At 48.2% G+C, this 26,854-nt stretch overlaps 1 protein-coding gene across 1 annotated transcript in view; it reads left to right on the top strand.

The window, feature by feature from the left end:
* Window positions 1-26,854, top strand: part of PLXNA4 (plexin A4) — a 414,284-nt gene that overhangs the window by 328,611 nt on the left and 58,819 nt on the right. The window contains exons 9-15 of the mRNA XM_053977321.1: window positions 798-998; window positions 9,338-9,434; window positions 12,389-12,579; window positions 17,477-17,628; window positions 18,239-18,356; window positions 23,819-23,955; window positions 25,561-25,728. Coding sequence (XP_053833296.1) covers window positions 798-998; window positions 9,338-9,434; window positions 12,389-12,579; window positions 17,477-17,628; window positions 18,239-18,356; window positions 23,819-23,955; window positions 25,561-25,728 — 1,064 coding nt within the window. The remainder of the gene's footprint in view (window positions 1-797; window positions 999-9,337; window positions 9,435-12,388; window positions 12,580-17,476; window positions 17,629-18,238; window positions 18,357-23,818; window positions 23,956-25,560; window positions 25,729-26,854) is intronic.

The following is a 26,854-nucleotide window of genomic DNA, read 5'->3' as shown; positions in this document are numbered from 1 at the left end:
TGAAAGGGACATCTTGCAGTTGTCTGACTGCATTATGAAGAAGCAGAGCATGGCCACTCTGACTAATTAAGCTGTGCTAATTAATGAAACTTTAAATGCAGCCACCTGCTAGGTAGCTTTGGGTGCCCAGAGCTCACCAGTGTGAGGGACCCATGAAGAGGCACCATATTAGCAACACCCACTTGGCATTTCTCCTTTTGTGAGCCAGTGGAAAGCTTTTCCAAGGGATCTCCATGCTTTTTGTGACAGTTATTTCTTGGCAGCTGGGTCTAGATCTCCGTAATGAATATTTTGTCCTCTTCTGAGCCAAAATAAATTCTCTTTTTAACAGCCCCGACTCCATAGTTTCCAACAGGTCTTGCTGGAGCTGTGCCTTTTGTACAGCGGTGTATTGGCTGTTGGGAACTGAGGAATTGTGCTCAGATTTTGGCTTTATTCACTTTTATCATGGCATTGTGACTGGGTTAAGTCTGTGGAGAGAACATGATTGCTTTTCTATTACCCGAATAAACAGAGCAGGTATGAAAAAGCACCAGAGGTGGCTTCCCTGGGTCCTGGAGGCTGAAATAAGCCAGGGAGATAGGAAAGGAAAGGTCTGTGAAAGCAATCCTTCCTCACCTGTTTATCTGAACCTTCCCAGGGTTGCTCCTTGAATAGCTCTGTAATAAACCAAGGCCCAGGGAGTTGCAAAGGCTTTGTAATCAGGCGAACTGAGAAGGCTGGGAAGCACCACAGGACTTTTCCTGAGGCTGGGAAACCCACGTGCTGACTTGGTGAGGTGTCTGCTCTCTCCCCAGGACTGTCCCCAGCTGCTGCAGGCCGAGAAGATCCTGGTGCCCGTGGAGGTGATCAAACCCATCACGCTGAAGGCCAAGAACCTGCCCCAGCCACAGTCGGGCCAGCGGGGCTACGAGTGCATCCTGAACATCCAGGGCAGCGAGCAGAGGGTGCCAGCCTTGAGGTTCAACAGCTCCAGCGTGCAGTGCCAGAACACCTCGGTGAGCTGCAGAGGGACACACGTGCCCACAGCGCTGTCCCCAAGGGGGTTTGGGGTCGTGTCACAGCCTTTCTTTCCTAATTGAGGGCGCTGGAGTTGTTTATACTCTGGAGGAAAGAAGGCTCAAGGGAGATTCATTGCTCTCTAGAACCAGCTGGAGGTTGTGGTGAGGTTGGGGTCTGGCTTTTCTCCCAGGCAGCCGGTGACAGGACGAGGGGAAATGGCCTCAAGTTGTGCCAGGGGAGGTTCAGGTTGGATATTAAGAAAAAATTCTTCACTGGAAGAGTGGTTAAACGTTGAAACAGGATGAAGGCAGTGGTGGAGTAACCATCCCTGGAAGAGTTCAAACAAGGTGTAGATTTCACAATCTGGTCTAGTGGGCACAGGGATGTTCAGTCAAAGGCTGGACTTGATGATCTTGGAGGCCTTTTCCAGCTTTCATGATTCTGTGGTTCCAAACAGAGGCAGGAAAAGGTTGGCTGGTAGCTTGAAACTGCCCTTTTTTCTCCTTGGGCTGGCTGGTGCCACCACTCAGTTGTTGCTTCTGCCCCTGGATCCCCTCCTCAGGCTGGGCTGGAACACCTCAGCTGTGACCCACAGGCTGTAATATCAGCTTAACCTGCTCATAGCCCCACAAAAAGGGCTTCCAGGGGGACAGGTGTTGATGTCAACGTGAGAGTGAAGGTTATTTTGGGGGAGTTCGATGATAAAACCCCATATAAAGAGTCTGACACGTGCCAGCATGTAATGGGTCAGGAAAAAGGTGAGAACACAGAATCCCAGAATGGGTTGGGTTGAAAGGGACCTTGAAGATCATCCAGTTCCAACCCCCTGCGTGGGCAGGGACACCTTGCACGGCACCAGGTTGCACCAAATCCCGTCCAACCTGGCCTTAGGCTGAGTCAGACCTTCCTCCAGCCCTCACATGCCCTTTGAGCAGTCTCTCTGTCCACCTCCACTTCCCCACCTGAAGTGCAGGACCTGTGACTCTCCTTGCAAGGAACCTGTGTGAGTCATGACAGTGCTGCCACCACAGCAGTGCCACTTTTGGGGACAAACCCAGTCAGCTGCCAGCAGCCAGGAGCTGTGCCCACGTGCAGTGGAGGCCTCTCCTTCTCCAGAGGTTTCTCCACCAGACCCATGTCTCCAGGATATGCATTGAGTCGTTTTCATTGCTGCTCCTGTGAGATGATTTATTAGTCAAAGAGCTAATTACAGGCTTTAGCCACTTCACTGCAGCTCTGCCACTCCACGCTGGGCAGTGCTTGTCACAACATATTCTGCTGCATTAAGCAGGGCTGAAGACTACAGGCAGTTCACACATTTTACATCTGTTGCAAACAAGCAACTTCCCAGCCAATGCTCTTTTATTTGTTCCTTTGTCTCCCTCCCTCCCTCCCATCTCTCCCTGATTTTCATTACTGGTTAATGACCTGTGAGCATTCAGATTTCAGGTTAAAAATGGACGGATTGGGAAGTTAAGAGGGCATGCACATTTCCTTTAAAGTATTATTTTAAAATGGTGGAAGCTAAGGGGGAATTGTATGGTCGTGGGCAGAGATTATATCTGTCCAAAGAGTCTTAGCAGGCAAGACAGACCTTTAATGACCCTCTAGAGTCACGAATTCTCTGACACACCTAGGCATTCCAGTGAATTATCTCATTTAAGGAGCATTTTAAGCATATTTGGGCTGAGCAGGAAAGTAACTTCAGCCAGCCTCAGCATCCCACTTTGCAGAACCCAATAAAAGACTGGTTTTGACAGGTAATGGTGATTATTCCCACACTACCTGCATGCTCCAAGAAATTGCCAGTGCCTGGGACCGGAGAAGTGGGGTTTGATGAGTCCCCAGATGGATTTGCTCATAGGATGCCTGAGTGCTGTGACAGCACCATTTTGACTTTAATGTCTGTTTTCCTAAGCCAGAACACTCAAGGCTCTGCCAGAGCTGCAGAGGGTGGCAGGGCTGGGCCTCAGGCTGGTGCCAAGGCACTCCTTGACCTTACTGCTGAGTGTTGTCTGCAGGATGCTTGTCCCGTGTTTTGTGGTGGCCCAGGTGGATCTCTTTCTTCTTCAGGGAGAAAGGCTCATTTGGGAACAAAATCAACTATTTTCTACCCTGTTTCTGCTTCTTCTCTCCCTCTGCCCTCCCCTTTCCCTCTCCCTCGCTTTCCTCCTTTTTCCTTCTTTTTGCTTCCCTTGTCTTTCCTTTCCTCCCCTTTCCTTCTCTTGTCTTTCCTTTCCACCCCTTTTCTTCCCCTTCCTTTTGAAGGAGCTTTGATTCTCTGATTTGAAGTATTTTTTTTTTTTTTTTCTTCCCTGAAAAATGTTATTTCATTGTTGCTTGGAATTTGCCAGACACTGAGAGAAAGAGATGTGGAAGGGAGAGACAGACAAAAGAAAGCAGCATTCAGAGGGATACAAAAAGGCAGCAGAGAAGCCCTGGCTGTTTGAGCAGGTGGCAGAGGACACAGACAATAGGGAAGGAGTGCTGGAGATCTGTCTCCATCATGATTATTTCCTTCCCTGCCAGAATTAGCATTCAGGCAGGAGCCCCTGCAACACAATGAGCCTCTGCTCCGGGGGTCACCTGGCTTTGGAAAGAAGCTGTCTGAGCCTGTTTGCAAATCGAACCAACCCCCTCTGACAGAGCTTTTTTACTCAGCAGAGTTGCTGGAGGAGGCACTGAAAGTAGCACCTGCATTGCAGGCTTGGAGAAGGTCCAGGGGAGGGTGGGAGGATGTGCTGTGGTGGTGTGTCCCTGAAGGGATGCTGTCCTGCCAGCAGATCCTTCTGTTGGTGCTGCATGCCAGACTAAGCAATCAACAGTTCTGCCTTGTTTTCCAGCAGGAGCCCCAAGATCTGCCCCCTCCCATCTCACATGAGGCACCCAGGAGCTCAAGTTTGCCTCTGGCAGAAAAAACTTCTGCAAAACCCGGGATTTTTCCTACTTTCACACGGGATAGAATCAGGGAAAGAGCCTTAACTTTTGCTCTGCATTTCCTGATCCCTCAAGATTTACACCAGGGATCAGAGCCAGCTTAAGCACCTTTTCTAAGTGGCTCCAACTTCAGTCAAAGATGCTCTAAGGACACCCAGGTGTGAGCAGTCTGTCTGTCAGTAATGCCACATCCAGCACGGATGATCCCTGGGTGCTCAGCCCAGTCAGGAGCCAGATCTGCCTCTCTCCCTGTCTTTCCCAGAGATATTTCATTTGATAACAGCAATAAGTCTCTGCAGGCGGCACCATTCGGGACAATTATTGTTCTTGTCAAGTGGTTTGAGTCTCTCAGCTCTGGGCTTTGTCCTCTGTCACACCACCCAAGGCACACAATTATCACTCAGAGGGACCCTTCCTGACATTCCTTATTGCACATGTGATAGCTCTGCCAACAGCCTGGACATGGAGGGATGGGAGGCGATGAAAAGCAGGGGAGCTAAGGAGACATATAAATAAGGAAGTAAAAATGTCAGCAGGAAGGGCTGAAATTGCTGGATGTATCAGGGCAGAGTGCAATTTTCCCAGTGGGAAGCAATGGGAGCCCCAGCACTTGCAATCAGCCCAGAATTATCAGCCTTTGGCACGAGGAAGAGGGAGATGGGGAGGGCTGACCCACCTGAACGTGCCATGATCAGTGCCATTACCTGCTCCAGTGGCTGAAACCACATCCTTGCTTGGTTCCTGCCCACCCCTGGCCTTGGCACGTCCTGGTTCCCATCAGCAAAATCCCTGCTGATGATTTTGTCCTGAATCCTTCACAGCTCTGCGTGCTGTGAGACCTGAGGTGGTGCAGCTGAAAGCGCTGTGTGGCTTAGGGACAGGAGAGCAAGTCAGTTCTATTTGTCACATCATTGCACTTCAGCAAGAGATCTCAGTGGCATTTGACTCCGTGGTGTGGCTCACAGTGAAGGGAGTGATAAAAAAAAAAATCCAATAAAAAGCAGAGCTGAGAAAAAAATGAGGAGCTATTCACAGAAATGCTGGGAAAACACAGTTGTGGGTGGCCAAAAGACAAGCACAGGGCTGTGAGTTGTAGAATCAGGGAATGGTTTGGGTTGGAAGGGATCTTAAAGATCATCTAGTTCCAAACCTCCCACCGGGAATGTCACCCTCGTGCATCCACTCCTCTAATTATTATTTATCTACATTTAAATGAAAGAGAAACCCCAATAATCACATGGACTCTGTTGGCCTGGGTGATACCCAGCGATAAAAATTCAGTCTCAGCTCTGGGAAGCAAAGGATCCAAGGAAACAGAATGACAGTGAGCAAGAAGTTTTCTGCCTTTTTATGGCTGGAAAATTGAGGCAAAGAATGATTAAATGGTTTCCACAGGATCGTGCAAGGGGTTGGTGGCAGGGCCAGGTACAGGAATTGACCCCTGGATTTGAGCTCTAATCATAAAAGTGGTGTCAGAGAAACCAACACAAAAATTCTGCTAAAATTCTGCAGAAGTTTCCCCACTATTGGACATGTTTGAGGTACAAAGGGGAAATACCATGAAACCACTATGGATTTATCATCCTAAGTGTGCTCAAGCCAAATTACCAAAGGGCAGGATGCTGCAAGTGGTCAGGCATGGATATGGATTTGCACAAACTGAGGGAGTATCTGATACTAATGGAGGGTTTAAAAGGCAAAAAAAAAAAAAGGATACTTGTGAGTTCCAAACATTGCTCTTGTGATTTACAGCAGCTCCTTCTAGTAGCTTTTTGGTATTTTCTAAAGAGAGCCAGTCTGTGTTCCGGACTGCACGGCCTTTTCTTCTCAGTCAGGTCCGCAAATTGCCCATAATTCTCTGCTTTGATGAGATTATTGTGATTAGAATCCAGACTGGTCAGACTTAGGGGTCAGATTTACATCTTTGGGATGCCTTGCCTGTGTTGGAGGCAGTTGTGCCAGGAAAAATGGAGAGACAAGCCCTGATGGTATGAGCACTTTCTCAGGAATGTCCGGGAAGCTCTGCTCTCCTGGAGATCGATGCTCCAGCCCTTTCTTCTCCCCTGAAACACATTTCCATCTTATTGTCATGGCTGAGCGAGTCCTTTTCAAAGACTCCCGTTGAGTTCAGTGGGCTTTGAAGAGGGGTCACAATGAGTGAGCAGCTCCTGTGGTCTGAGGAGGACGGAGCATTTCCTCATGGTTCCTTTGCAAATTGCTCTGCTTCGCTGCCGTGCAGCCCACGCAGCGTCGGATGGGGTGGGGCAGGGGCAGTGTGAGCATCCTCGTCCCAGCTGGCTTCATCCTCGGAGCTCTTCCATGGGATTTATCCCCTCACATCCCTTTCCAGGTCTGCATCAAGACTGCTGGGTTAAAAAGTCTAATATGTAGTTGCCCCTGGTGCTGCAGACAGATAAGATCTAAAATCCCAGCTGAGCTCCTGCTGCTGGCACTGGGATCTTCCATGGGAAGAAAGGCTCCAGGAGATTCCAGCTGCCTGTCCCTTGGCAGCCCTGCCTAGGCTCTGCTTCCAGCTAAATCCCAAAACACACACGAGGCTCTGGTGAGGCCCTTTCTAAGACTCATCTTCTGACTTCAGGATGCCCAGTTATTCCGTATATATCCCATTTTCCATTCCCAATCAGCGTTTTCAAAGTGCTGTGCAAAGCAGGTGTTCCGAGTGGCAGAAGTTTAATTATTCACCACTCTTCAGGCACTGTGCTTCCCATTCCTGTCTCCCCATCCTTGCTCCCAGCTCTTCAGAGATGGGAACAGCCAGTGGTGTGAGTCCAGACAGCTCTGCATCATCTTGGATCTTGCTGGCAGTGACACCCAAAAGTGTCACAAAAATGCAAATCCTGAATGAGACTGGAGGGACCTGGCTCACCTGGGCTGCTCTTTACCTCCATGGAAACCACAAATACCCATAAATTCCCTACAACTGGATCATAATCACAGCATTTTGCAGATAAATGGCTAATTGTGTTTAGTCTGTGCAAAGAGGAATTACTGTGCAAGCAGCTCCCACTCTGCTGTAATGGACAGAAATCACCAATTACCATTTACTCCTCAATTATACAGCAATTAATGGATCCAGGAAAACCTACCTGCAAAGCTCAGAGCTTTGGCATCTCTGTGGGTAACCACAAGAGGAGTTTAAGGGATGGGGGACTCTTTAGTGACTTTCTTGGCCCAGACAAACCAGCTTGCTGAGTTATATCTCACCTTGTAGTGGGGAAAATATTTTCCTTTCAAAGTGGGACTTTGCCCCGCTGTAGATCCCAGTGCAGTGGGAGATCTCTGCTCTTAGGAAGGTAAATCCTATTGTGCACTGTGCTCAGCAATAGTAGCAGATACAAAATGTTTCTCCCCTTCTTTCTTGCTCCCTTCTTTCCTTTAATCAACCATCTCCTCTCCCACCGTGAATCTTTTTGCCTTTTGGTGAGGTGTTGGGTAGAAGCTGCTGATGGAGGTGGGCAGTGGGAGCTGAGGGGCAGCGGGGTGAACCCTGGCTGAACTGGCTTGAGATAAATCAAAATCTAGGTGGAAAAAAGCACTCAGCACCACGCGGAGAGGGCCTCCAGAGAGCAGCTTCCATTTCCTTCCTTAGGGTCACCTTTATGTGCCTTGACTGCCCCTGACAAGCGTTTGTTTAAATCTGTCCAACCCTCTCAGAAGTTTTTTTGCAGCATTTTAAGACATATTTGCTGGAAACTGGATACTCCTTGCTCCAGCTGAAGCCTTTCTGGTTCCGAGTAGGGAAAAGTGATTGCCTCCTGGGGTTTACACATGTAACAAACTCTATCTGCTCCATCCCCAAAGGAGAATTGTTTGGGTTTTGGCAGCAATATGGCATTGTTGATTTACAGTCTGTTCATGATCTCCAGCAGTCCCCAGACCCTCTCCTGCAGCACTGCCCAGCCACTCCAATTTCAGGGTTGCTTGCATCAATTCCTCCTACTGAAAAAATACTCCCCATTTGCCAGCATTGAATTTCATTCAGTTGATTTTGGCCCAGTTCTACGATTTATCAAGTTTGTTTTGAATTCTTAACCCTGCTGTTGGAGGTTCTTACACTCTCTCCAGAACAGTGTCATGAAATCATCCAAGTCAGTAGTGAAAATACCGAGTGAAGCCAGACTCAGGACAATATTCCTTTTGAAACACCCTTCCAGCTTGACATGGAATTATCTGATTTTTTTTTATTTTTTTGTTTAATAGTTTTTGCATAAACCTTATGGTGGCTTTTCTTAGGTCATATTTCCATGGTTTGTTTATGGGGATCTGCTGTAGGATAGTAGCAAACACTCTCCTGAAATCAGGATAGATCACATCTGCTGCCTCCCCTTTATCCACAAAGTCATTAAGCCTGTCAAAAAGGAAATTAGATTGGGTTGACACAATTTGTTCTTGACAAATCTGTGCTGGCTGATTTTTATCACCTTATCATCTCGCAGGTGCTTATAAATTGATTGTTTAATAATTTGATGTACTTTCTTTCTGGGAAGCCAAGTTAGGCTGACAGGTCTATAATTACACACTGGCTCCATTTCCCCCCTTTTCAGGGGGTTTCCCTTATTTTGAGACTTTACTCAGCTTCCAAGAGTTCTTCAAAACATCCCTCGTGTAAATAACCTCACCTACTCACTCAGCACCTATGGAACACCCAGCAGAGGCACAGCTGGATGGAAGACCCAGAATGTGTAATTTACACCTCAAAGTTGCACCCAACTTGGAAAAGTAGTTTTCAAAGTTGTGCTCAACAGCCGAAAAATGGATTTCAAAGTTAAAGCCCATCACATGCAAACACACATCATGGAATATTATTCTGACTGATAGGACAAGAGGGTGTGGCTTTAAGTTGAAGAAAGATTCAGATCAGATATTAGGAAGGAATTATTGGCTGTGAGGCTCTGGTTGCCCAGAGCAGCTGTGGCTGTCCCTGAATTCCTGGAAGTGTCCAAGGCCAGGTTGGATGGGGCTTGGAGCACCCTGGGACAGTGGAAGGTGTCCCTGCCCATGGCAAGGGTGGCACTGGATGATCTTTAAGCTCCCTTCCATCCCTATTCTGGGATTCTATGAATGATCATCTAATGGATAGATGGGCTTTTGTGAGGGGCATGGTTGGAGCTCCACAGCTTTGGGAGCAACCTGTGGCATTCTGGCAGGTGCTGCTGATTAGGGAGGTGGGTGACAGCTCCATTTCTCTTGTTCTCCATGCTCAGCCTCAGCTGAGCTCAGCTCTTGCCCCATCCCATCCCATCCCATCCCATCCCATCCCATCCCATCCCATCCCATCCCATCCCCACCTCCAGGCACTCTCTAAGTCTGGGTTTGTTTTTTTGTTTTTTTTCTTTTCTTCTTTTTGTTTATTTTGTTTTTCCTCTCCCACTTCTAGTACTCGTACGAAGGGATGGAGATTAACAGCCTGCCAGTGGAGCTGACAGTCGTGTGGAACGGGAATTTCAACATTGACAACCCAGCACAGAACAAAGGTAAAGAGTTATTTCAACTTGTCCTTGGAAGCGGTAACCTTAGCAACGGGCCCTCGCTCCCTACACTTAACAAAGCCGCCACCGTCTCCCCGTGCTGGCTGCTACACACTTGTTCTCTGCACTCTGCAAATTACCAATTTTTGAGTGCTTTGCGTGCCTCCCCCCCAGCCCTCCACTTCTCTCATTCCACCTGAGAAATGCGACTCTCCCTCCCACTTGTGTTGCTCTCCCTCTCCCTTCATCGTCTCTGCCTCCCGCTTCTCCCCGCATCCTCCTCGTGTCTGGTTTTCACGCCCCTCCCTCTCCAGCTTTTTCTCCCCCTCTTTATTTCTCCTGCAGTGATGCTCTTCGAGTTAACATGCCAGGAGAGCGTTAACTTGCTCAGAGGCAATTTAGTGATGAGCAGGGGAAGGCAGAAGGGGAGCAGGAAGGCTGCGGCTCTCCAGTGGGAGAATTCTGAGCAAAACAAAATGGTAATGGTAAAAAGGATCTGAAAACCACCTGTGTTTAGCCACCGCCGATGGCACAGGTTTGGTGTGCCCCTCACAGAGGGGGCTGCACATCCAGCCACAACCCTGAGGCAGGCTGGGTGTTTCTGGAGATGGATGGTCCATCCACATCTTCTTCTTCCTTCTTGTCTTTCCACCCTGGAACCTTCCCCCCACGCAACCCCTCCCCTTGGCCGCCCTGCATTTGCGGCTCACACCTGCAGATTCTCTTCTTCTCACATCATCACCTCTCAGAAATGTCTCCCTCCCTCTCTTTACCTTGTCGTGGACACTTCCCACACCTTCTCCCACTCAATCTGTCCCCACCAGGTGCTGTCACACTGTTCCATACCCACCCTCATGCTGGGGGCTGGTGGGTGAGCTTCCCACCAACACCACGTTCAACCTGGAGAGCAACGCAGAAGGCAACTCTTCTCCCCATGGCACAACCCCATCTGCCCTTCTCCCCCTCTGAATGGCCCAAAACTGTGGCTTTTGAGGGTGAAATCCACTCAGCAAACACGACAGGCTGGAGTTTCCCACCCAGCCCTGGCACGCAGGCACAGCCTGTGTTGTGAAACTGCTGCCCTGCCTCTGCTCTGGAATTGTCTCCTTTTCTCCGAGCTGTGCCAAGGTGTTTCCAGGACACTGCTGATTTCCATGGGCCCAAACAGTGCCATGGACTGTGAGAACCTTTAACAGTGTGCCCTGGAGGTCAGAATTTGGATGCTTGCCCCAGTCCTGCTTAGTTTTGTGCTACCATAAAATGAGCACCCCTGACACAAGGTGAAACACAACAAAAATGTAAATCCTTTTCTTGGGCTGCATTGAGCTATCCTAGGTGATGTGGGAGTGAAATAAATCTCATAATCATGACGATCACGTTTTAGGACTGTTTGTGCCAGTAACATAAAACAGAGCAGGGGATGAACTCAAGAATGATCTCTAGCACCTTCTTGGGTTATTCCAAGCCAAAATGTTGCAAATAATGCCTGGGAAAAAATCTGGGAAGCAGCACTGGCTGGTGGCTGTCCCAGATGAGTAATTTGGATATTATCATCATGTTTTTGGTCAGGAGGAGAGTTTAGGCATGTGTCCATATAGATAACACATGGAAGCAATACCACATAGAGGTGACCAAGATGCCACTGCCTTCACATCCAGCATTACTATGGGCTGGGCTGGGAGGCAGAAATGCCAAACTGACCCTGCTAAATTATCTACAGAGATACCCACTGGTAGCATCTCAAGCAGAACAACTCAGCAAATTTGAGGAAATCTCACAGAAAGCTAAGGAAAGAGGTGTATCCCACCTGGTCTGGAAAACACTGCGTTTGACAGATGTTTTGCAGACTTTTTGGGGTACTTTTGGGTACTCTTCTTGCACCCAGCCTGGAGAAGTAAAAGAGTTTCTGAGTTTTTCTTGCATTGGCCAATACTTGCTGACTTTGAGGGTATGGAGAGACAGAGCCTTTAAGCATAAATATTTCCAAAGCCTTTGAGCTTTGGGATTGTGTATAAAGACAAAAACCACTTTAGTCACCTATGGACACAGCGAAACAGAAGCACAGAGGGAAAATCTCCCAGTGTGCCCACAAATGGAGGAAAGAAAAAATTATTCTATCACCTTCATCTTCCAGGAGGAGAATTCTGCTATCAGTCTCCTGTGCAAGCCAGGCCTCAGTTTCTACATCTGTAAAATAAGGATAAATAACATGATCTCATTTCGTAGGAGGACTTCAATATTTTTAGGTTTTATTAGAAAAAGCTCAGAGTGCTTCTAATCACTTAACAGCCCAAAATGGAGCTAAGCATTTATCACTGCTGTCTGTATTAGAGTGGAATCAACTCTGCTTCAAAGTGGGAAGCAGACTGAATTTCTGGAGCAGAAGAAGGGGCAAAGGCTGGTTGTGAATCCCTGGAATCAGCCTCATAATGAACCATTCTGTATTTACTGTTATCTTTTGGGATTTCTGTCAAGTGGGAAACCTGAGTGGCATCACCTTAACACAAAATTCTGGGGAGTTTCACACCCAAGTTTAAGTTGTGGGTTGACAATGTCTAGAAAATTCATTTAGGATGAAGTGCTGAGTCTGAGGCGTGTTGTTGGTGACACTTTATGACATTCAGTCTGAGAGACAGGAAGGGACTGAGGCCAAATCACTGCCCAAGCACCATTTCCTCCAACCTCCTGCTTGTAGTCCCTCATCAGAATGAGAGCAGTATCCTCCTTTCTGCTCTCAGCTTCCAAAAACACCTTTGATGAAGAATGAACGAACAAATGAACTTTATTTCAAGGAGGATGTCCATGTTTCCCCCCCGCCCATTACTCACCCCCTGGAGAGTTTCCATCCTGCCTCTGACACGAGCAGCCCAGAACACTTTCCCCTCTTTCTCCCACTGCCATCCCACACTCCCCTGAGCTGCCTGCATCTCTCAGGCCCTGTGTTTTTGCTGTCCCTGCAGTTCACCTGTACAAGTGCGGGGCCATGCGGGACAGCTGCGGACTCTGCCTGAAAGCCGACCCCGACTTCGAGTGTGGCTGGTGCCAGGGACAGAACCAGTGCACGCTGAAGCAGCACTGCCCAGCCCAGGACAGCCAGTGGCTGGAGCTGTCCAGCACCAAGGGCAAGTGCACCAACCCCAAGATCACGGATGTAAGTCATGGATCTGCCAGAAGCTGGGGGATTCCCTTTCCTTGGTTTGTTTTCCCGATTTGGGGTTGGGTTGGTGGTGGGGAGGTCAGGGCTGAGTTCTGCTGGGTCAGGAAAAGCCTCAGGCACTCTGGGGATGTGAGGCCATGGTGGCTTCAAAGGCAGGAGCAAAAATTTTATGTGTCTACAACCCAGGAGTGACCTTGGGTGTTGGAAGCCTGGCTGCTGGGAATTTGAGACTCTCTGTGCTGCCAGGCACTGACCCCCAAGAGAACACTGCACTGACCTGAGGCCGTGGAGAAGCTTCCAAAATGGAATGACAGAACTGGGATTGTGGGTGTGGAATTTGGATAGAAGTGTGTGATGTCACAGGGTGGCAAACCCAGAGTTTAAGGGTTTAGAATGCAGGAATAGATATAAAGCAAGATGGAGGTTTTGGGGCAGAGGCTGCTCCTTCTTCACCTCCTTCTCCATGGGTTTGGGTGGTTTTGTGTAATTGGATAAAAAAGTCCACACTGCAGGCACAGGTGGTTGGTTATTGGGTTAAAAGTGAAAATAATTGAGGTGTCATTTCTTAATTGGGCAGTTTATCCTTAAAAGGCCTTGTAGAGAGAGAGATGGGGCTCCATTTTTAGTTTGTTAGAGTGAAGTTCTGTAGAACTCACAGTTTGTGAGACTGTAACACAGATAAGAACTAATAAACATCTGAGTCCAAACCAGAAATACCATCTCACACATTTAATCCTGACCCTGGCAAAAAAGAATCCTCACTTGGGTTAACACCCAAGGGTGTCAGAATTTCCACCATAATCCCAAACACAGACTGATGGTGAAGCCTGAGGAGCCCCAGAGCACCTGACCTGCCCCAGAAGGGCTGGCAGATGTGGCATCAGGCCCTTAGGAGAGCTTGGCCTTCTAGAGGAGCAGCTTAAGGTAAGACAAAATCCAGTGGTCGGTGTGAGGGTAAATCAGAGGAGCCCAAATGTCTCTTGGAGAAGCCTCTCTGGCCAGCCTGGCTGAGAAGGAGGTGTTGAGTGATCCCAGAGAGGCTGGAGCTTTGCTGACAGGAGATCAAGCAAGAGGGAAGGTGTAATTTATGTTTTCTGGCAACATGACATGGACAAAGCCATGCCCAGAAAAAAACCCCCAGGAACCTCCACTGACTCCAGCAGATTAAACCCTTTTGTTTGTCCTGCCCCTGGATGATGTTGTGAAGTGAAAAAGTCTTCACAGAGCAAATAAAGCCCTGTACAGTTGTCAAGTGTCCCCTTGGAAGGTTCAAGGAGGAGGCAGGAGCAAGCCTGGAGTAGGAAAAGCTGGGAAATGTCCTATTAAGATAACGAGAATGAGGGCAGGGCTGGGGGAAGGATCTGCAGAATAATGTTGTTCCCTATTGATCATGTTGACTGGGGCCAAAGGAAAAGCTGGAGGAAAGGTTCAAAAAGGAAATAAGAGAAGAGGATGACCAGAAAGACAAGGAGCAGAAGAAGGGAGAGAAGGCAGGGGAGGCAAGTCAGGCCTGAAATCTAAAGGGATTTTTATCTGCTGTCTTAGGATGCCTTTGCCATAATGCCAGGCACGTTTTCAGGGTCACTGGACAGGCAGCAGGTCAGACCTGAACTTTGAAAATGAGGGCTCCATCCCTTCCAGCTGCCTCCTCCCTTGAGCACCTCTCAGTCACCAGGCCTTACTCAACATGAGAACCCTTTCAATGTGGCCAGGGCCTGATTTACAAATGGGAAAAGTCAGGAGGGAAATGAAACAGGGAAAACATGGGGAAATGCAAAAGATGAAAATCCAGCCTCCACACTGGTGGTTTAATAGGAATAATTAGGTGGGTTGTTTTCCTAGAAAGCAAGAAAGGCTTTTAAAAGTTGTATTTGATTCAGATTCAAAAAGTGTGGGTGTTATGGAAGAGCCCTAAAGCAATATATGTGCTTGAATATTTTGGGAGAACAAAGACTGTGTTGAATCTATTTTTCCCAGGTGTAACTGAAAATAACCCCTTTCCCTGTGTTTTGACCCATCTCCCTGTCATCCAACAGCTTTCAAAGCTCTCTCTCACTTGAACTGTTGGAGGTCAGTTTATTCTGATGTTTATGGCTCATTCTGGTGTTTCCAAGGTGAAGGTCTCTACTTTACTTGGATTTATGTGAGACTGGTAATTCTGACCCCACCTGAACCACCTGAAGCTGTGAAACCAAATCCAGACAGCCAGAAAGGACAGCTACACCTGAAAATTCAGCTTTGAGGTCTTGAAAATCACTTGGAGCTGGGGGAAACATTTTTGTAATGTTTTCAGATTCTCAGACCTTGTGAAACAATGATGGAATTTGGTACGGGGCAGCTGATGGATGATCAACTAAAGCAGAAATCCAAAACACAAGGACCTGGGTGTGCAGAGGTTCTGAAGGTCCACCCACATTTCCCTGCCATGCTTTAACCCTAATCCTTCATCTCCAGCCTCTTTTTGAAGAGCAAATCCCTCATTCTCCACCCTACAGCTCCAGAGGGGCTGTGCTTCAAATTCTGCTGGCATTTCCTCCAACAAGTCTCTGAGCTCAAACAGATCATTGTAACACTCACTCATGAAATATTCCAGCTGCCTGCTGCAATCCTAAGTAGCTCTTGGAAGGCCTTTTTCTGAGCCATTAGCATGGAAGTAATCTCAAGTGACTGGATATATATTGCAGCTAATGGTAGGTCTGGAGCTGTGGGGTGGGAGCATCCAGAGCCTGGAGAGGAGCCAGGGCTGGATCTCTGCAGGGGAGAGGAGGAACAACACGTGTACTCACACTTGTAGGGGCACTCGCACCCCCTGCAGCACTGATCTCCCCATTTCTGTACCAGCTCTGGCATTTACAGAGCCACTCAGGGAAATTAAGGCACTTAGAGACTCGCTGAGCCACAAAAACCTCCTTTAGGAGTGACAAGCAGCAGTGGATATGAGCAGAGACTGGAAATTGGGATGCAGCTCTGGGTCTTCCAGAGGAAGCTGAGGCTTCCTGGCAGCTTTTGTTTCCCTGCCTGGATTTTCCTTTCTAAAACTGACAGGTCTTGTGCCATGTTTTTCATCTGTGATGGAACAGGCTCCTCCTCTCCTGCTGTGAAAACAACCTGGTAACACCTTCCTCTTGGTTGAATCTATGGCAGAGTTGTGAAATAGGGTTGAAAAGATTTTCAATGTGATCCTGGGAGAATCCCAGGCCCTCCTGATTTAAGGAAATAAGTGGGTTTTTAAGCTGGCCTTCACAAATTAAATAGTGCCCAGGGAAGGATTCTGTGGTGCTGTGTTGGCTTTGCTCTAGGAAGTTTCCTGTTGATGCTTTTTGAGTCACAGCAAGAATCTTTTGAAATCTTGTGCTTTAGACAGCTTTCCCTTTCCCTTTCCCTTTCCCTTTCCCTTTTCCCTTTCCCTTTCCCTTTCCCTTTCCCTTTCCCTTTCCCTTTTCCCTTTCCCTTTCCCTTTCCCTTTCCCTTTCCCTTTCCCTTTCCCTTTCCCTTTCCTTTTCGCATTCCCCTTCCCTTTCCCTTTCCCCTTTCTTCTTTCCCTTTCTTTTTTCTTTCCTGGAAAACCACCACAAATGCCTCCTGGTTCCATGCAGAGTCAGAGATAAGTCACGCTCACTGAGGAGTTGGTTCACAACAACTACAATTAATATCCTAAAGTCAACATCCTAAAATTAAATATCCCCTAGAGGTGCCTGGCTCTCCCTCCTTTTATTAAAGGTTGAGCCTTCTAAAAATCACCCTTTGGGTGGGAATTGCACCAACCCGGGTACTGGGAAGGGGCTGGGAGCAGCAGGGCATGGCTGCCATCCCCAGATTCCCACCTGGCAGAGCCAGGGGCAGGTGGGTACAGACCTGAGACAGGGAATTCCCCTTTGCTCACTGCAGGGAGAGCCGTGCCAGCCCTGGCAGATGGCAGCCGTGGCATCCTGAGCAGGCAGCAGGGAACACCCTCTGAGGGAAGTGCTTGAACCCCTCTCAAGCAGGCAGTGGCATGGCAAAGTGGGCACGGCGAGGAATTGGAAGGGCAGAATGGAGATAATTAAGGGCCAGCCCCGTGATTCTGGTGCTGCTCCAATGCTCAGGAGACAGTTCCAGTGCTGATTCCCACTTGGCTCTGGACAAGGGGGATGGAGCAAGACCCTGTGAGGATCTGCTGCAGGGCCAGGCTGGGATGCAAACACCATTCCAGCAGCCCCCAGCTTGGTTGGGATGGCTGCTCCTCTCATGCTGACACTCAGAGGCTCCACAAATAATCTGTCCATGCTCCCTGCCCGCCCTTCCAATGGTCCCAGCTCTCCCAGAGGGGAAACTGGAGCGCTTTCAGGAAGAGGTGTTGGCACAGAGCAGCTGCTGCTGCTGTCTCAGTCACCATCCACCTCCTCCACACCTAACCCAACACCCTGTTCCTGCTGTGGCTTGGCTGGGTTTTTTCCAGGTGGACATTTTCAGCTGAATTTCTGATGCATGACCATTACCTACCTCCAGAAGAGAACAAAACCTCCATGTGCTTTGGGCTGGGAATTTAGGATTTCAAGTGACTGGCTCAGCCCTTTATGTCCTTGTCTCGTTCTTTCTCCCATTTCTCTCCACCGTGTCCCTCTCCTGCCTTTCCATGGCTCACATCTACAAAGTGCAGAGCTCAGCTGCAGCTCCACAAATCCCTAGAAAAAAATCTTCTACTCACCTCTGGATGTTTTGCAAGTAGTTAAAAGGGAGTAAGTGAGGTCTGGGCAGAATTTTGCATACTCTGAGTATCCGGAGCAGGTTTGTTCAGTATTTATATTTGTAAGTGTCCCTAGTGATCCCCCAAAAGTTGTCTGTTCTTTCATCTGACAGGATTCTGGTGCCTGGTTTGATCGTTCTCCTTTCTCTTGGCTTGTTTCCCCAGATCAACCCCGTGACGGGCCCTCGCGAGGGAGGGACCAAAGTGACCATCCGTGGGGAGAACCTGGGGCTGGAATTCCGGGATATCGCGTCCCATGTCAAAGTGGCCGGCGTGGAGTGCAAGCCCCTGGTGGAAGGGTACATCCCAGCAGAGCAGTAAGTGGGGTGTGTGGCAGAGCAAAGGCCACAGCACACCTAATGACATCCCTACCTGTAGGGCCTTCCAAGGAATCCATTCCGACCTGGGAATTAAGGGATGGAAGAGGCCGTTCCTCATGTACGGGATAATCCATTTATTTAATAATCCTGTTATTACTGTGTTTGGACTGCATAGTTAGGTGATCCTCATGGCAAATGCCCTGAAGTTATCCTGGTTTTCACCAAGCAGTCACCCCAAGGTGTTCAATTCCAGTTTGGAAGGCAGCAATCCTGAAAAGCCTCTTGCTAAATGCAGGAGAGATCATTAAACCTTAGAGCTGCCTCCACCATGCCAGGCTGGAGCTGAGAGGGATGGAGCCAGACCTCAGCCCAACATTCCTCTGTGCATTTAAGTGGATTTACACCACCTCAGCACTTGTCCCAGGCAGAAGCCACCACTTTCTAAAGAATAACTTAATCCACAACTTGGATTCTGGATGGGACAGAAGAGGGTGGACTAATCTACCGTCCATCCCCCAGCACTGTGGGCTCTTTGCTCCAATTCCATCTTACCAGCACCACCAAACCACCCCTCAAACTCTGCTCCTGGTTGGTATTTTCCCCTCAGGATCGTGTGTGAGATGGGGGAGGCCAAGCCCAGCCAGCACGCCGGATTTGTGGAAATCTGCGTGGCCGAGTGCAAGCCAGAGTTCATGGCCAGGTCTTCTCAGCTCTACTACTTCATGGTAAGTTCCTGAAAAAGTTCTCCTGGGCCCTGAACTCCTTGGTCCTCTTTGCTCCCTCTGTCCAATGTCTTTCACTACGCTGAGCCTCTGAGCTCTTCGCTGCCGTTCTGGTGCACCAAATTGTTCATTCCATTTCCTTTCAACATCTTGTTCCCAGCAAAAATAGCTGGTCTGATTAAAGTTTTAACAACCTAATAATAGTCCAGATTATTAGTCCAGTTACAGTTCCATGCAGCCGCGGTCCAAATTAATACAGAAAATTCTCATTAATAGTTAAAAGTGCTGTACAGGAAAGAAAAAAAGAGCTAAAAAAGGGAAAAAAATCCCTAGTATCTCATTTTTTTTTGGGTGTGATACTTCTGCTACCAACACCTCTCTGTTTGGAGCTACCGGTGTCCTCCAGAAGAAACTTGGGGGCTGTCACTACTCATTACAACCCTGGGATCTTCAGCAGCATGAGTGTGATGGTCTTGATTGGGTTTCTTTCTCCTCCCTCTTGGATTCCCCCAGGTGTTCATTCATCCCATCCACACCAGGAGCACTGGGATCAGGACAGATCCAGCTCAGGCTGCTGGTGAGCTGTAGGATGTGACTGGGGCTCAGTGCTGGTGGGCAACTGTTTTGGATGCTCCATGATGAAACAAGAGACACCTGCAAGCTTCAGCTTCACTTCAAGTGCAAACACATGTTGTACACTCAACCTGTGTTTTTTTCCTCCCTTCTGATGATGTTCCTTGTCCAAGAGACCTGATTATTCCTCTAAGGCCCCTTGCTGGGGACATGCAAGCATTGTCTGGCCTTGATCTGTTCAGATCTATGCAGGTTTGAGATGAGAGGGTCCCTTTGTTCCCATCAAAAGCTCTCGACTCTTGCAAGAGAATGGGTCTCTTCTGAAATTATTCACATGCCTGAGCATTTCTTTATGGTAAAGGGAACTTGTAATGAATGCAAATGTCTTGCATTGCCCCCTCGAGCTACAGAAATTTCTCTGTTCTCTGCATTTTCCGATGTCACTCAGGTGTTGCGGTGGCGGGGGCAGAGAAACACCTTGAGAGAAAGCCCCTACCGGGCAGCCAGAAGGGCTCTTTCCAGGACATTACATTTCAACGTGTCACCTTTGCTACTCCTGGAATTACTGTCTGGCTTTGATCATCCGTGTCCATCTGTGACAGCTTTTCCCTCCGCTTGCCGCCTTCCCGGCTGCCAGGGTACGAGCACGAAGCCACCGGGGTTTTCTCTGCTGAATACCTCGATAACTTTGTGCTAGACAAAAAAAAAAAAAAAAAAAAACAAAATACAGACACTCTCCAGCCTGCCCATCATATTCCCTCTCCCGTGTCCGGTGCTTTCACAGTGGGAGCTGTGGTTTTTTGGCTTCCTCGGATTTTTCTGCTGTTGCAGGAATCTCAACGTGCCTCGGCATCCTGCAGCGGTGCACGGCAGCTTGAAGGGAAAGAAGATGTTTGAAAACCAAGGAAGGGCATCACCTGGGAGATAAATGTCACTTCTTGACTCGTAGCAAATCTTCTGGAAAATTGGCTTTCGAGAGGTTTGAAGGAAAACTTGGTCAAAGTTGGCCAGTTGGTTCAGCCTCTCTCTGTCCTGCAAGAATTTGAAGAGATGTTGGTTTGGACTCAACAGAGTATTTAATTTCAGTGTTTTAAGAAAGAGGTGGCTTAGTTTAGCGATGCTAGAATGGTTCTTCTCCATCTTTCTAACCAGAACTTTTAAATTCAAAAATTCAAATAGCTGCTCGTTTGTTTTAAACTCATATGTGATCAAAACCTGCAAATTGCATTAGAAAGTACAATAAGCCAAGAGGGAAACAAAGCTGAAATGAAATGTATGATGATCTAAATGAAATATATTGTTTTAGTTATTCATTTTCTTGCTGTGATTATTGCCCCAGTCTTTCAATGAAAAAAATATTACATTCACTTCTCAATTTGGGTGCTGAAGAAAATTTACATTTATTCTGGCTTTAGATGAAAATACTGTGTCTCAGAGCAGGTTCTGTGGGCTGCTCCACATTTCTTCTGAGTCTGCTCCTAAAATCCTAGTTTTGGGGAGCATTTCCCATCCATCCCTGTCATCTTTTCCCCTCTTGCTGCTACCGTGGAACCTCTAGAAAGGGAACCCAGGTGCCCAAATTGTGTTTGAGTCACAGCTTGCTCTTCCTGTGTTCCCAGGAGGAATGGAATGGGAACCAAGGTCTTGACAAGCTTGATGGGGAGCAGTTTAGACCCAGCTCTGATGGTGCTTCTCTGCAGAAAACTTGTGTGCAGGAGATGCTGGAGGAAGGAAAGGGTTGGGAAGCTGAGGAATGTTGGTAAAATCCTAGAAAATGCAGAAAATTTCCTGTCCTCTTTCCCTTGTTGTCACTCTCCAGCCTATTACTGATCCACAAGATCCTCTTTGCATTTTCCACCAGCTGTATAATCTGGAGTTTTGCTATTAATGTGCCGTGCAATATTCAGGAAGGCCACTGTGAATAATTAAAGGTTGATCACAACTTTGAAAGCTGAGCCACAAACCCATTTGTAAGATTGGCTCCAGGCACAGCAGGGCTTTGCCAAGGAGCGTGCCTGGTGTGGCTGTGGCCTGTGAGGATCCTCAAAAGGCCATGGCTACTTTATCTACCCCAAGTTGAGGGCAGGGGACCCACCCAGGGGTGGGACAAAGGTCTTTTGGGTCTTTAAATCAGATATTCCTCTATGATTTTTTAATCAGATACTGCTGCAGGGCTGCTGTGTAGGCTTTGGGCACCAGGCTGGCCAGTCCCAACCCATTTTCTGCCAGCTGGGAGGTCACCTCAGCATCAGCCATCGAGGTCAGCAGGAATTTGTACTGCTGGGCGTGTCCATCAATAAAGGCGTTGCCACCAGAGCTCGAGGTGGTGCCCAAAATATAAAGGAGCAGTACTGAAGTGCACCTTTTGCATTTCCATACTCTTCCTGCAGTTTTTATCCCTTTAAAAGAGAATGGTGGAGAATATTCCCAGAAAATCACACTCCAGGCTCAGAGAATGGCTGGAATGCTGCCCAGTGGAAAAGGACCTGGTCGACAGTGTCTGAACATGGGGCCAGGTGTGCCCAGGTGGCCAAGAAGCCAATGGCACTTGGATTGTATCAGGAATAGTGGGGCCAGCAGGACCAGGGAATGGAGCTGAGAAGGGTCTGGAGCATCAGGAGAGGCTGAGGGAGCTGGGAAGGGGCTGAGCCTGGAGCAAAGGAGGCTCAGGGGGGACCTTGTGGCTCTGCACAAGTCCCTGCCAGGAGGGGACAGCCGGGGGGGTCGGGCTGTGCTCCAGGGAACAGGGACAGGAGGAGAGGGAACGGCCTCAGGCTGGGCCAGGGGAAGGTCTGGGGGGATTTTGGGAAAATTTCTTGATGAAAAGGTTGCCAAGCACTGGCACAGGCTGCCCATGGAAGTGGTGGAATCATTGTCCCTGGAAGTGTTCAAGGTGCTTAGAGAGGTTCTTTAGTCGTGGCCTTGCCAGTGCTGGGTTAATGCCTGGACTTGCTGATCATAGGGGTCTTTTCCAACCTCAAAAATTCCATGATTCTAAGTATAAAACCAGCTTCCAAACCATCAGGTGAAAAACAGCCAGTTTTAAACACAGAAAATGCCCAGCTCTGACAACAGATCCTTCTACAGAGCTGTAAGTCTGCTTTTCATGTTCTGCCCTTCCTCCAAGAGCTGCATTTAGAATAGGAGCAAAATGGAAAAAATGGAAATCTTGCCGCTGTTTTTCAAAATGATTAAACCAGAGGGGCCCGGGAACAGAGGTGGCTCTGTGTGTGTGAGAGTGGGAGCTGTGGTGTGTGTCAGGTGGTTTTATAAACATGGATTAATGGTCTCCAAAGCTCAATAAGGTGACTGCGTGATGTACCTGCTCGCTCAGAGGAGCTGAGAGCTTCAAGCACTTGTGTCATCATTCTTAAAGAGAGGGGGAAAGAAATAATCTTCATTTAAATGCATATAGTAGCTTTTCACTTGGGACTGAATGGAAAGTTTTTCTATTAAAATGCAAATGAAAGAATAAACTGTAACACCAAATTTCTCCCTGAATATTGATGTCTCCTCTCTGCATTGTGGTAACAGGGTGATCTGTGCCTTCAGAGTGCAAGTATTTTATCTTGATTTGGGGAAGAAGGGAGGGTAGCAAGGTAAGAAAAAGAGTTCTGAGATTTGAGGCCTCTAAAGGAATTGTGCCTCTTTTTGATATATTAACACAATGCTGTGTTAGGCTGGGAAAAGAGGCTTAGAAAATCAGCAGGAAAAGGGAAAAGGTGTTCAAGTGGGCAGTGCTGTGGCTGTGGCATTTCAGAGGACTCCTCGACAGGAGCACCATCACTATGTGTCAGTGAGGGACAGCTCGAGGCTGTCTCAACATCCAAGTCAGATAAGAGAAAGATTTAAGGTCATGTGTGGGCATTTTGCACCAGGGCAGGCTTAGGTTGAACATCAGGAGGAATTTCTTCATGGAAAGGCTCGCTGAACATTGGAATTGCACCAGGAGGTGATGGAGTCCCATCCCTAGGGGTGTCCAAAGAACAAGTGGATGTGCTCTGTTCTGGTTGTCAAGGTGGGGATGGGTCACAGGTTGGACTCGGTGACCTTGGAGGTCTTTCCCAACCTCAGTGATTCTGGGATCCTGTGTGGGAGAGGCAAGAACAAACTCTGATGTTCTGCTGAGCTACAGCTCTCCTCCATCCAAGGGAGAATGGCTTCCCACTGCCAGAGGGCAGGGTTAGATGGAATATTGGGAAGGAGTTGTTCCCTGTGAGGGTGGTGAGGCCAAAGCTGTGCCTCATCCCTGAAAGTGTCCAAGGCCAGGCTGGACAGGGCTTGGAGCGACCTGGGATAGTGGAAGGTGTCTCTGCCATGGCAGGGGTGGGACTGGGTGATCTTTAAGGTCCCTTCCCACCCAAACCATTCTGTGATTCTGAGAATCAATAAAGTTGAGTGATCTTCTCAAAACCAAACCATTTTCATCACTTCTGAGTTCCACAGTTTGTAGGTGGAGATTCCCCATTAAGATGCAATCAAACCAGTTCACTGTCTGACTTATCCTGCAGAGCTGGTGTTGTGTGACAGCAGAAAGACCCCTGAGCTGTGCCTAACAAGCAGTGGAGATGGGAGATTGTGACCCAATGTGCTCCAGGCATGGACCTGTCTTTGTAGGAATATTTCTGAGTGGGTACAAGGGCAGATGTCATTTTGGAGGAGTGAGAACAGACTGGGATTGGGTCTGAACTCATCCCACCAAACCTGGCATTCGAGCAGAGGGTCTCTGACAGGTCTGGTGTCACACCAGGCTCCTTTATCAGCCAGATGTGGCCAACTTCAGAAGCCCTGATTAATCCTTGGGGGTGCCTCCCTCTCTCCAGCACTAACAGGAGAGGGAAGGTCCCTCTGCTCCTCTGCTGTGTTTCCAACACCTCCCTTTGCCTCCACAGACTCTGACCCTCTCTGACCTGAAGCCGAAGCGAGGACCAGTGTCGGGTGGCACCCAGGTGACAATCACAGGCAACAACCTCAACGCTGGCAGCAATGTCATTGTGACCTTCGGGCGACAACCCTGCCTCTTCTACAGGTACAGATGAGCTCTTCCTGCTGCTCGTGCCTGAGTGTAAAAGATTAAATGCCAATTAAAGACAGGAAACTCCTCCTGCAGCCCTGACACCTTGTCCCTCAAGTGCCTCCTTTGCTCGTGGCCACATCTATGCTGCAATGGGACTTGTGCATTCTGCACCATGCATAGCCTTGCTGGCCATGTTTTAGGGAGAGAAAATAGGATTTATTTCATTGTTTTGACTGGTATTTGATGTGCTTTTTCCCCGTGGCCTCTTGTCAGATTTCAGTACAATTCTCCACGGTCCTGCGCTCTGCTACTTGCTCTGGGAGTGCGTCGTTTAAAAGATTCATTTTCATGTCCCTGCTTTAGTAGAGGTGACAAAGAAAATCTGACAACATCAGTTAGAAGTACTAAACCACCTCCCTTTTATCCCAGAATAGTCCTGAAGTGCTAAGAAATGGATGATTTGCAACATTTTAGCTCTGTGTTGGCTCCTGTTCAATGGAGCTTCAGAGAAGCTTAATGTCAGTGTTACCTGCTGGATGTTCCCTGATCCCTGTGAGAATGAGTCTGAATCCCATTCCCAGGGGCTCCCGCAGCTCAAAACTACCCAGAGCAACACATTTTGCTGCCAGTAGAGATGGGGGCTGAAGATGAAGTTGGCACATTTCTCCCAAATATGTCCTTGGCAGAGGAAGCCTCATTCACAGGAGACCTGGGAGCACTGCCCTGGGGCAATGCCCTTCCCTCTCCCGGCTGTGGGGATCCTCTTTAGCAGCCTGTCATGACTGTGGAGCGAGCCAGCATCCAAAATTCAGCAGGGTGAAGTCACAGGCTGTGATTTGAAATGCCAAGTGGGAGCCACAGCTGCTTGGAGATGCTCACTGAAGACTGGGGAATTTTAGGAGGGATTGAGCACTGTCTTCTGGGGGAATTTAGAGGGCACCTGGAGGGGTGCAGTCATTGGAGGTGACTTACACCCCCATTTTAGGGGTATATGCTGAGGCTGCATCACAAATCACAGGACTGGGAACACTGAGAATGTTTGGTGCCTGGATTTTTGACTCATTTTGAAAGGAATGCAGACCTGGAGCTGGTTTTGAGCCCTGCCAAAAAAGGAAAGGTTTATGTAGAATCCTCTTTAATCATAAAATGCTTCCCACTGTATTAGCGCTTCCAAAGGTCCCAGGCATGCTGCAAACTGCACTTAAAGAAGACTTACAGTCCTAATGCAAAGTAAACTTTATGATCCCAGACTGCAAAGCTGAGGTGCAAACACCACTTTTATGAGCTGCTGCTGCACATGTCTGCAGGCAGGAAGGAAACATCCATCAAATATTTAATCACAGGAAAGTACTTCTGGAGGGAGGCCTGGTTTGGACTTCCCTAGGGGTTCACATTTTACTCTGAGTCCTGAGAGATGAGGGCACTTGTGGTTTTATTTAAACAAGTGAAAAGGCATTGCCACTTCTCCAGACACTGCTACAGGAGCTTCACACTGAGTTCCACCTCTTCAGTGCACAGGTTTGGGCCACAGGACATAAGAATAAATAGTTGGGCTCTTTTTGGCACCATTTTGCTGCTGGTAGCACCTGGTTCATATTTACTTTCTCCTCCTCCCAGGAGATCCACCAAGCACATTGTCTGTAACACCACGGCCTCCTATGAAGGCTTTGAGAAGGTGAAGGTGTCTGTGAGAGTGGACAAGGCCAAGATCCATCAGGAGCTGCACTATGAATATGTAGAGGATCCCACCATCCTGAGGATCGAGCCTGAGTGGAGCATCTTCAGGTGAGTATCCCAGGAAAACCCTTCTCCCAGTTCCCACAGTTTTTGTAAAGGAGCACTGCTCTGAAAGCTTTGGTCCTTGGTGTAGAAAACTGATTTCCAAGCATTGTGTCCCCCAAGAATTTGTGCAGAGATACTTTCCAGAGCCAATAGATCCCTTAGGGTGGATTAGAGTGAAATGACACTGAATGATCAGTGTTTGTAAATATATATATGTAAAGATATATATAGGTTTATTTTAGAACAATTTGGTTGCAGGGGAAAGCAGCTACAAAGCCATTTTGGTTGTTGTTATATCTAGCAATATGAAAATACAAAAGCCTAAAAATATCACAGAAGCAAAAGCATAAGGAAGAAAAGGAAAGGAAGAGAGTAGAAAGATTGCACCACTCATAGGCACCACAAAACTTGGTCATTGCAATTTTGATGTCTGTTGGTTGAAGTGATGGTCACAGACTGGATCCATCAGAGGACAAGGGGCATCCCAAAGAAACAATGAAGAAAATCCCCAGAACACAGCCTTTGCTGGGTTTATACTCAGGTGGGAGCATCCATTGGGGAGTTTCCCACTGGATGATGGAAAGCTGTAGATCAGGGACACCTGGATGGTGGAATGTGGTGGATCACAAGTTTTTGACACCTTCTAAGTCGATACAGCTGCCTCTTGCACCAGCCCAGTTGGCTCCATTAGATCCCATCATGGGGAGTGAGCACCTTCAGGCTCCATGGGACTGTCCCAGCACTGCCCTGGACAGGGGAATTATCACAGCTGAGTTCACTTGATGCCTCAGGTTTCAGTTTTTCTATTTTTCAGATTCTGTGCTGCTTTAGTGTGTGGGTCTGAGCTTCACATTATGGGATGGTGAGCTCTCTGCACAGAGCAGGGAGACAAAACAATTCCTGCTCCAGCTGGAGACCAAGAACAAATGATCCAAATCTCAGGCCCAGGAGCACAAACAGCGTGGGCTGGAGAGAGAAAAACAAGCAGGATGGGAGTGCATGGGCTAAAGCTGGAATGGGACAATGAACTGCAAGGTGCAAATGGAGCAGAGCTGATCCCAGTGAGAGCCCCCGGGAGCGCTCGTGCATTTTGGGACCATTTTGGTTCCTCTTGGGTGCAGCCCTGGCT

This window comes from Vidua macroura, chromosome 5 (genome assembly GCF_024509145.1).
Source record: "Vidua macroura isolate BioBank_ID:100142 chromosome 5, ASM2450914v1, whole genome shotgun sequence".
Lineage (NCBI taxonomy): Eukaryota > Metazoa > Chordata > Aves > Passeriformes > Viduidae > Vidua > Vidua macroura.
The sequence above is the reverse complement of the archived record's forward strand: the minus strand, read 5'-3'. Positions and strand labels throughout refer to the sequence as shown.